The 11,654-nt window shown below is 45.9% G+C and overlaps 1 protein-coding gene across 1 annotated transcript in view; it reads left to right on the forward strand.

The window, feature by feature from the left end:
* Positions 1 to 11,654, forward strand: part of prox1a (prospero homeobox 1a) — a 44,366-nt gene that overhangs the window by 23,937 nt on the left and 8,775 nt on the right. Inside the window, exon 9 of the mRNA XM_008284135.1 lies at positions 6,971 to 7,165. Coding sequence (XP_008282357.1) covers positions 6,971 to 7,165 — 195 coding nt within the window. The remainder of the gene's footprint in view (positions 1 to 6,970; positions 7,166 to 11,654) is intronic.

Below are 11,654 nucleotides of genomic sequence, written 5' to 3' on the forward strand. Positions count from 1 at the left end.
CACACAGACACTCGTTTGTGTTGGTCTGAAAGCGCAGATCGCCGCCCTTGAGGGGTGGGTGTGGTTCCAGCAAAACCTGCCCTCTGACTTTGAGCGACACTCACAGAAACACACCTGGAGGCCACCGAGTGGTCACACACTCACATTTCAGGGCTATCTGGTTTCATAAGCTGTGCACTTCATGAAAGGCTAAACTTCTCATGTCTTTCTCCGCCGTTTTAGATTCTTTGTCATCCTTTCTCTCTCCTTATTCATCTATTCACTCATCTTTTCCGCTTCCTCTTCATGCAAGTCCACTGAAAAGAGGGCTGCACTCGACTCCCAGGAATCAATTCTGACAGTGGGATTTCTATTAGATTCTCTCCTCTCATAGAAAAGAGAAGGAACGCCTCGGCGCTGAAGTTTGGGTTCATTATTCCGTGTGTTTTTTAAGCTTTTTTGTTTTTTTGAATCTTTCTATGAACCAACACAGAACAGAACATTAAAGCCTCGTCTGTCTCCGTTCATCACCTTTCAGTTTGTCGTTTTTCATCCTCCATCTTTGTGTTGTCCTCACCTCTGCTAGTTGTAACCTACCCGGCAGGCGCACACACACATTCACACACACCCACAGTCACGGATCAGCCTTCAGAGAGGAGTAAAATCTCACCAAGACTACACCTGTCCTGCTTTCTTTGTCCCTCCACCCTCTTCCTCTAATCGCTGCCTCATTTAGAAACCACTACATCTTAAAGTCCATCGCTTTGGTTGGTGTGATGCTGAAGCACCAGAATAGTTCCTTAAAAATAAAACACTGATAATTAATTGTTCCTCTTTAGCAGCCAGTGTGGAAGTGATACTGTGGAGGTGATTATTTAGTAAATCAAACTGAACTACTGGATCAGCTCTGACACAGCCTCATGGACCGGGTCAGTCGGTGGGCATTACACCGCTAAGGACTCTGACCCTTCACACCGAGGTCCTGCACCATAGAGTCAGCTCCAAGCTCTTATGAGGCTGTTCTTTGTTTGAACAGGTGTTTTGCTCTCACCTTAACCTGAGCACCAGATTCAGTCAGTATGAGGAGGTTCATAATGCTGAGAAGTAGAACTACTACATTTCCTACTGAACTATTTGCTTATGCAAATCAGTTGTATTTGTAAATACATATCCAGGAAACAAAGTTATATACACACACACACACACACACACACACACAACCCATAATCTATGAGAACACACTGCTGTCAGTCAGTGTCATTAAGAATAACACCAAGTCTTCCTGCTCTGTGCTGCTGCTTGACAGAGTCGTACGCTGCAGACAATGCCACCTGCCAGTTTCTGTCACTATAATTATAGCTATCTGCTTGCAGCCTGTGTGTGTGTGTGTGTGTGTGTGTGTGTGTGTGTGTGTGTGTCTTAGTATTCCAGTTGAGAAGAAGAAGGCATCATCTTTGTCACTGAGCCTGATTGGAGTCACGAGGGGGCGGTGTATGAATGTGTGTGTGTGTGTGTGTGTCTTCCTGTAAGTGTGTGTGTTGTGCGCAGTGATTCCCTTCCCCTGCCCCAGCTGTCTCCTTAGCTTTAACAATAGGCCTGCTAACAAAGACGTGGCCTTCAGCCTCCATCATGTGATACTAGTGGTCTGCAGCCTCTCAGTCAGATGACCCAGGCTATTGTCCTCTATGGGTGACACACATAGACGCACACAAGGAAGCACAGAGCGCACACACGAATGCAAGGAAGCACAGCACGTGTATGAACAGGCAGCGTGCACACATACAAAGACACTTGTACCGATCGCACGCCAAATGAAGATACCGGCGCTGATGAGATAGTGAGAGCAGACGCAATCTCAGGACGCAGACCCTTCCTCTCAGTCACATGTAGTCTGAACAAAGAGAAACTTTATTGTCATTGTCCTGGTGACAGTGAGATCAGTGGCTGATTGACAAAAGAGCAGCTGAGAAAGGAAACATATTGCTGATGTCCTGGAGGAACCTCCAGTCTCCACTTCTACCTTTAATTCCACACTTGCTGACTCAAAAATGTCAAAACAAGTTGTGACCTGAGGCCAAGACACGGTCGAGGTGGCGACAGAAGCATTTATTTTCCACGAAGCAGCAGATGATTCATTCAACTCTGTGTGTGCTGTTAGAGCAGGAGATCAGTCCAGCTCTGTGTTTCCTGCCTCACGTTGGAATGGCTGCTATCTGCCTGCTGCAAATATGGGTGAGTGTGTCAAAGAGCACCTTGCCAGAAGGTGACTGTCTGCGTTATTTATGTGCATTGTGTGTGTGGAGCAGCAGAACACAGAGGAACACAACCGAATCCCAGGAAGGACATAAATCAAGCAGCCTCAGGAGCTGTGGTTTAGCCAGATGCCCCTAAATGTTTAAATCCAGTCTGTCACACTGATATGATGCAAGCAGAGGACAGTTACAGACACCAGCAGCTGCTTCAGGAGCTTCAGAGTATCAAACCAAAACAAGTGTGTTATGGACACAAAGGTAGGTGTGTCCTCTCACACAGGAACAGGAGCTTCACGAGGTCTGAACAGCTGAGGAAGAACTTGAGAAAACACAGGAATACAGACACTGATGGGTCTCACGCTGAGGAGACTAGATAGACGGATTATACCAGAGCCCAGAGAGGCGAACCCGATCCAGCTGGGCTCGACTGAACCTAAACGTGTTCTCCTGCACAGAATAGAGCATCATGTGTCAACAGGTTGTTCCAATGGAGAGAAAAACAGATTATTGTGAAGAAGCGCTGCTACTGCAAAGGAAACAGAGAGAAGCGACCGTAGAGACGAGTTCACTGTGTATGTGGCCTACATTAGAACTGGTCATCTTTTAATTCCACACATCTGAACATGATGCGGTGGCTCTGTCTCACACTGTGCCTATGATTGATATCAAAGTGAAATCAATGGTATTTATTGATCACTCTCTGGGTTAATAGCAACAGACTGATTCAGTTTCTAATCTGTTCTATCAGCTGCAGTACCAGCAGTGTGAACGGACCAAACATAAACCTCATTTATGCGTCACCTGTAGGTTTCCAGCCAATGCGTAGCCTCCAGTGTGTGATGCTGTGACTGCACGTCTTCGTTCAGCGGTTCTCGTAACGTACAGCTCAACAGGTCTGCAGATAGAAAACATTCCCTCAGCTGCTCACAGGGAATCGTCAGGAAACAAACTAATGACAGGAAGGCGCTTTTTACAGGAGATTTAAATCCAAACTCTAAACTAAACCTCCTAGCACGGTCATCTGGCAGGTACAACCTTCAGGACACTAAAGTTCAGGCTTCAGGCTCAACACATCTGCTGAGCCTTTAATCTGGACTCACAATACAGCATCCAGAGCGCGTTCATCCTCAAGTCATAACAGAAAACAGCCCAGACAGTTTACCACTGAACTACAGGCAGGAAAATCACACACTGTGGATAGCGTGGGGGATTCAATCACGTCTACATAATATGTAAAGTACATGCTGGACATGTCTGCATTTGAATCTCCACTGATCAGGTTACTACCGAAAGAGAAATGATGATGGCAGGAAGAAGACAAAGAGAGAAAGTACACCAGCTAGCTGTGTGTGTGTGTGTGTGTGTGTGAGTGTGTTTTCCTGCCAGCGTGTGTGACTAAAGCCAGGTCTGACAGCAGAGAAAGCGAGAGAGAAGGAAAAAGGAAGCAGATGCTTGTGTGCTGGCACAGAAATCGTATGTGTCCACTCAGTCGCTCACATTCACACACAGCACTAGCTCGGTCCACAGAAGGAGCAGCTCATGACAGAGCTCCAGCATTGTCTTTATGGAGGAAGAATACTCCATGACCAGCAGGAGAGAGGACGTCAAGGCCACAGAGTGAATGAATGAAAACAGAAGAAAACAATTAGAATCTGGAGGTGTGTGTGTTTGTTTGAGCTCAAATTCAACAGAAACCCTAAAGCGTGAGCTGGAAAGAGAGACGGTAAAAACTGAGCAATGACAAGCAAAGCACATCAATGCAGAGGCATCCCCAGTAGCCCCCCAAACACCTGAGAACACCTGAGAACACCTGTGAACACCTGTGAACACCTGTGAACACCTGTGAACACCTGTGAACACCTGTGCACGTATAGACACCGACCAAACAGCATCAACAGGATTCACCCTCCCATTGGAAGCTTCAGCCTTTTATTGCTTCTCAGTGGTCGATGCAACCGGTCCTACAAGAACTTATAGAAACCACAGGCAGCCTTTAATGTCAACGGAAAGACAGACTTCTGCAAAAAAATAGTGATGTCACAGTATTCAGCCTTTGGAAGCCAGTGTCCAGTCAGAACCAGTCAGAACCAGTCAGCACCAGTCAGCACCAGTCAGAACCAGTCAGAACCAGTCAGCACCAGTCAGCACCAGTCAGCACCAGTTAGAACCAGTCAGCACCAGTCAGAACCAGTCAGAACCAGTTAGAACCAGTCAGCACTGAGCCGTCTGGACGCTGCAGTCTGACCTCACCTCTCTTTTCAAAATAGTCCAGTTGCACAGTACCTCGTACCTCCTTCAGAGGAGTCATAGGAGTCTTGGTGGCCTCCCTCACTCGTCTCCTTCTAGTNAATAAACAGTGCTCAACAAATTAGCAAGTGAGACAGGTGGTCTAATATATTTATATATATGCATATAGACCATCCAGCATCATGAAGTGCTTTAATGTGGAGTCTTTAATTTTCAGCGAGCTCTCCATGTTTGACCATTCTGGACAGGAATGAGGAGTTTAACCTGAATTCACCTTTTTGTAAATTTGAAAATTCCTGGATAACAATAATATTACATTCTATATAATAATATATCAAATTTTAGTATTAAAAATATAATTTGTGATAAAGAGCTCCTGCACACTGGTGTATGAACAGAAACATAAGAAACGATGTGGGTAATTACCAGTGCTGTTAATTTAGGGCAGCTGCACCACAACCCTCACACTGGGTGGAGGTCTGAGATATTTGTTAAGTCTGTACATCTATATCTATATCTATATAAAATGAACAGCTACATAGAACAGACATCAGCAAAATGGTGAATTTCTGATGACATTTTTTCAAACATCGTGGGGGCTTCTATTTCAATGTTCAGTTGACAGAGGGACATGTGAGCATACTGTTATTGCTGTAATACACACACCGACTACATTCCTGCTGCTCTCTGACCACAGCCGCCTCAGACACATGCCAGTGAATGTTCGCTTCCATTAATAAAGGTGACTGTATTTATTTGGGTGGCTGTTTGTGTCCGTAGTTGCGTGCCGATTGCTGAGTTGTCAGGTTGCTTCGGTGCGTCTCTTTGTGGGTCAGACCCTCTTTCCCTGCCGTCACTGCTCTGCTAAAGCAGCTCCTTCCTGCTGCTGCTCACTCCAACCCCCCAGCTATGCTCCATTATGTCAGCCCCTCGGACCGCTCCTGAAAAAATATCTCTTTCCCCTCCGCCGCCGCCGTCCTCTGCATTCCTCTTTCCGTGCTGCCTTCCATTCAGCGCCGGCCTTTCTTTCCCCCTATCTCTGTCGCTCATCCCTTGTTCCTGTGAGACAATGTCTTGTAACAATACAGAGCTTAATCTCCGTGTCAAAGCCGTTTTTCCCCTCCACCGAACACACACACACACACACACACACACACACACTTTCACTGTGTGTTTTCTGCATGTTCTGTTTCTTCTGAGGACGAGACGGATTCTCCAGATGTTACACCAACAAATGCTTAGAAAAATATGTTTAATTATAATGTATGTAGTAATGTATCCTACAGTCCGACTGTTGTTTTTTTAATTGCTGTTTGTTAGAGACGATCTCTTATTAATACATCAGATATCAAACACAGGGAATTTGACGAGAAGACAAAACCTCTCATGACATCCTTCATATCTGTACTGGCAGTGATCCAACATGTTTAGAAATTATTCATGAAATCCTGTTAATTAGATTCCAGTATTTAAACACAGAACCTTTTTTAAAGACTGTTTAAAGTTGGTCTGATGATGGCTTAACGTTGAGGTAACGCTGGGGAAACCCTTGTCTGATCAGGACGGGTTCTAGAGCTTTAACCATGACACTCAGAGCTTCAGTGGATAAATGGGAACGCTTTACGGATTGGAACCGTGTGTGTCGGTTACCTGGAGAACCGCTTCCTGTTGTTCATCGTCTCCTAACGCATGAATTGTGGAAGCAGAAACAAAACCAGACAGATCAGATTGCTTATAGGTAGAAAAACGAACCGCATGTTTTCATCTGCTTTCTCCTGATTCTTGTATTTAAAGCTGCTTTTTAGATAAAATCATTTCTTCATATTTTTCTGTCACATATTATCGCTATTTCATTTTTAAAAAAACAACAAGAACATGTAGAAGTAATTAAAGCTGTAGCTGTCCGTCCAGTGTTTCACTGGAGGATGAATTCATGCATCGATGTTGTGCAACAGAGGCCCGGCTCCAGGCAAATAAGACGACAGCATGCAAATCCGTCCCAAAGCCGACGTGCGGCTGAGCTATTATCCATCTCGAGCAGCAAACAGGAAGCAGCATTCAGCAGTAAATCTATTATTATCTCATGCCTGTAAATCATCACACCTTTACACTCAGCAACCTGTAATGTTTCAGCACGCAGCAGGAGAGACGTCTCATTGCTGTTCGTCGTCTTTGTTTTTCTGCACGAATCTATCGCGCTTATAACAGAGTGAGCTCTAAAAAAACTGCAGCATGTAGAGAAACACTAAGCAGAAGTGTATGCGCAGCTATTTTATAAATTGCAGTCTCAGTGATGCTTTTCACAGCGACTTATTTATTTAAACTGGCCTTCGTCCCACCTGCTGTGTTTTAATACGACTGTTCATCCTGGCTCCTCTGCTGCTTTGTTTGTTGGTTTCTTTTAAGATATTATCACTGTTATTATTATAAATTCACAGAATTATTTTCATTGTAATTCTGACAGATTTATTCACGATGTTCTTCTGCTGCAGTTCAATCGCTGCATCACCTCCCAGCTGATCAAGTGGTTCAGCAACTTCCGGGAGTTCTACTACATCCAGATGGAGAAGTTTGCACGGCAGGCCATCAACGAGGGCGTCACCGCTGCCGAGGAGCTGACGGTGGGCCGCGACGCCGAGCTGTTCAGGGCGCTCAACATGCACTACAACAAGGCCAACGACTTCGAGGTAAGCTCGAAAAATACATTTGGTTTTTGGGCGCTGTCACCGAACCCACATCTGAAAACCTTTAATTAATCCCTAATTAGCCAAACACTGCAGTTCCCTCAACGCAGGCATTGTTGATTTTGCTCTTTGCACCTCCGTCTGTTAACGGAGGAAAAACCAGGAGAGCGGGTCGGTCTGCCTTCAGTGTAATCAGCGCACCGTTGGCTTTTTCTTTTACAATTTGCTAAATATGTCAGACTTGACGTGTGCTCTTTATTCATGATGTTGAACATGAAGGTTTAACCGTTCCTCAGCTCACTCTGAACACGGAATCAAAACTGAATTCAGCACAACTCCAACGCACTCGCTCACACCAACGTCCTCTACCAAGTCAGCTGTTCGGAGCGCAACAGTCACCTCACGATTCTGCTGAGGTGTGGATGTCGCAGTGTGTGTGTGTGTGTGTGTGTGTGTGTGTGTGTTCGATGAGGCGAAAGAGGACGCTGCTGGAGGCGCGGGTGTCCTTGTCAAAGCGATTTGCAGAAGTCACATTCCCTCCCTCACTTTTTCTCTCCCAATATTGGTCTAAGGGGACCGGAGGGCCCTTAAACTATCCAACGTAACATCAGCAGCATTTAGATGTCCATTAGCGCACACACACCTCGCCGCCGACACACACACACACACACACACTGCTCTCTTTCTGCTTAGGGAGACAAATGTTGAAGCTTAAACGTATAAAGAGGAAGATGTGCAGACACAACAGTCCCACACAGACATCAGGGTGTCCAGCGTGTCCTGCCAGGAGGCATGAATAGCGAACGCTTTGCATACTTTGCATAACAAGAGTCAGGTAGCTTTTCACAGGTGTGTATGTAAAGAGCATGTTCAGGAAACAGACACACACATGCAAATAATTTATGTGTGTGTTTATTCTGGCTGTTCCTGGCTGGGGATATTTTTAGGGAGTGGAGGTCGCGGTTCAGACGGGGGTCAGCCGTGGGAGAGCGACGGGAGCGTTTGGTTCACAGCAGCCCTCAGTCATGAACTATTAGAGCTGTGTTAGAGCTGCACAAGCCAGTGTGTGTCTCACACACACGTCCACCGGCTTCAGCTCATTTCATCGCATGTCAGCGCCGTATGAAAATCAACCTGGAGACACTCGAAACCCTGAAACTGAGATATTCAAACGACTGAACAGGAAAAATCAGCATCTTGTACTCTGTCTGTGTGTGTGTGTGTGTGTGTGTGTGTGTGTGTGTGTGTGTGTGTAATCTGTGTATGTGTGTGTACACTCTGTGTATGTGTGTGTACTCTATGTGTGTGTGTGTGTACTCTATGTGTATGTGTGTGTACTCTGTGTGTGTGTGTGTACTCTGTGTTTGTGTGTGTGTGTGTGTGTGAGTGTGTGAGTGTGTACTGTGTGTGTGTGTACTCTGTGTATGTGTGTGTGTGTACTCTGTGTGTGTACTCTGTGTGTGTGTGTGTACTCTGTGTTTGTGTGTGTACACTCTGTGTGTACACTCTGTGTGTGTGTGTGTACACTCTGTGTGTGTGTGTGTGTACTGTGTGTGTGTGTACTCTGTGTGTGTGTGTGTGTACTCTGTGTGTGTGTGTGTACTCTGTGTGTGTGTACTCTGTGTGTGTGTGTACTGTGTGTATTGTGTGTGTATGTACTCTGTGTGTATACTCTGTGTGTGTGTACTGTGTGTGTGTGTACTCTGTGTGTGTACTCTGTGTGTGTGTACTGTGTGTGTGTGTACTGTGTGTGTACTGTGTGTNTCCTGGTCCACCAGAGGCCGGACGTCCTGGTTCACCAGAGGCTGGATGTCCTGGTTCACCAGAGGATGGACCTCCTGGTCCACCAGAGGCCGGACCTCCTGGTCCACCAGAGGCCGGACCTCCTGGTTCACCAGAGGCTGGACCTCCTGGTCCACCAGAGGCTGGACTTCCTGGTTCACCAGAGGCCGGACGTCCTGGTCCACCAGAGGCCGGACTTCCTGGTCCACCAGAGGCCGGACCTCCTGGTCCACCAGAGGCCGGACCTCCTGGTCCACCAGAGGCCGGACCTCCTGGTCCACCAGAGGCCGGACCTCCTGGTCCACCAGAGGATGGACGTCTTACACACAGGTGTTTTTAAACTACACTTACTGAGACACATCCACTGCACTAAGATGATGTCAGTTTGACCTAAAGCACCGATGGGTTGCATCTGTGTTGAATCAGGCAATTCACTTTCAAGGTACGAATACTTACACAAGCCCTTGTTTTACATTTTTAACGTACTGACAGAAATGCTTTTTCACTCTGACATGAAACAGTCTTTTTTTGTAAACTCCAGTCTAAAAAGCTCAAACAAATTGACTCTGATTCAGTGTTGAAAAGCAACAAAAGGAGGAACTTGTGAGCAGGGTGATGTTTTCATCGGCCCGGCAGTCAGACGGAGGCTGAATGACTTCGAGGAAACAGAAGGAACAAAACACACACAGTCTCCTTCTGTTTGAACACCTTGAGAAACAAACATATGGTGTTTGTACAGTGATTCTTAAGAGCCCAGGATGTGTTTTTGTGCAAGATAGTGAGCACGTCAGAAAAAGAAGAGCAGGCAGAAAAAAGCATATGGAAAGGTGAACAGGTAGAGTCACCTGAGGACATGCAAACACACGCACAGCCCAGACGTCTCCATCAGCCTCACGGTGACAGCATGAAGAGAGAAACATTCATCCTTCCTTATGCAGGGAGCTGGAGGAGGAGGAGGAGGAGTGGCTTATGTTCAGAAGAGAGGAGAGATGGGGAAGGAAAAGGGAGGAAGATGTGGAGAGGAAGGCAGAGAAGAGGGGAGAAGTGAGCAGGTGAAAACAGAAGATGCTGAATGAGAGGCTCAGAGGGTAAAGGAAGACAGAAAAATTCAAAAGAAAATAAGAAAAAGCTGGAGTGCTGGAGGACACAAGGGCACCAACTCTCATGTTTCTATGAGCTGACAGTAGAACTACCAATAAGCAGGAGGTTTATTCAGCAGTGAGTTTCATCTACAGTGGGACTGAGTCAGTCACTGAGGCCTCATTTCTTCATTCCTCCTGATTTTGATTCCCTGATGAAGCTTTTTTATTGGTTCTTTTTGCTGAAGATTTTCCACCTATTCCTATGAAGAAGCTGCTTTGTTCCACTGACCTCCAGACTGTCAGACTGAACAGAGGTTTAGATGCCGGAGGTCAGTGGGTTTTATTTGTTCACAAAGAGCAGCAACATCAGCGTCATATAACGGATGATGTTCAGCATGACAGATGAAAACGGTAGAGAAGGAAACACTATTGATGGCTGTCACACAGGCTACAGGGTGGATGCCTGGTGTAGGGTGAATAAAACGCCTTAGAGGAGGTTTCTCAGTGGGATTTTACTCACACACCTCATGGAGATGCTGATGGTGCTCTGATTCAGAGGTTGTGATGAATTGATTTCTCTGCATACTCAAAGGCTTTCATGTGAATTATGTGACAAAACTCTGGACAATAACCAAGAAAAACCGTGTTAAAGGCCTTCTCTGCTGGGTGACTGCACTGCCAGGCTGATCTTACAGTAAGAGAGACGATCTGAAGTGTTTTACATGTTGGACGTGTTAAAGCAGGACAGTGTCTCCAGAAAGAAGTCACCTACTTATGAAGGGCTCTCCTTTATTCTAAAAATATTTTCAGTGCAACACTGCCCTTTTGTGCTTGTGGCTTGCACTGTAAAAAAAAACAAAAAAAATACTAAATTAGTCAAACGGACGTCACTGTTGCTAAGTGCTCACTGCTGTGCAGTTTCTGCGCTTCATGTTCTCAGGTTTGGTTTGCATTTGTCCTGTTGCTGCTCATGCAAACAGTTCTTCTTCTTCTTCTTCTTAAAAAACAGCCACTACTACAAGCATGTTACACCAGAACAACAGATTTAACAGCCATTTGGAGCTTCTCTTAAATCTCTACTCAGAGTTTAGACAGAGCAGTGAGTGAATGAAACGTTTGGATTTAAACCTGTTAGTAGTGAAACAGTGTCAGGAAAGGTCTTGTGCTTGTCCCTCAGAAACACAGGGTGCTCAGCACTGCTTAACATGCACCTGACACGCCGCCGCCATCGAGACGCAGATGGTGAAAGCAAAAGGCAAAGACTGATAAATGTGTAAAGAACAATAGCTGCAGTACAGAGAAGCTCAGTGAGGACGAGCAGGCAGCAGAACAGAAGCGGTGAAAACAGTGCTGCCACATTTCCTGCTAACTTTACATTTCAAATATCACAAGGCGAGTCTGATGAGTTTTCTGCTCTATACGACAAACACTCGGGCAAATTCTCATATGGCTGAATTTCCAGGAAGAGATGAGGGAGGGATGAACTGATGAGGAGGAGAGAGAGGACGGAGGGAGGCGTCCCAGTAGGCCTCTTTGTTGGGCAGCGATTTAGAGATTTACAGGCTCTTGTCCTTCTGTGTGTGTGTGTGTGTGTGTGTGTGTGTGTGTGTGTGTGTGTGTGTGTGTGT

The sequence above is a fragment of the Stegastes partitus genome, unplaced genomic scaffold (genome assembly GCF_000690725.1).
Source record: "Stegastes partitus isolate 25-593 unplaced genomic scaffold, Stegastes_partitus-1.0.2 Scaffold348, whole genome shotgun sequence".
Classification (NCBI taxonomy): domain Eukaryota; kingdom Metazoa; phylum Chordata; class Actinopteri; family Pomacentridae; genus Stegastes; species Stegastes partitus.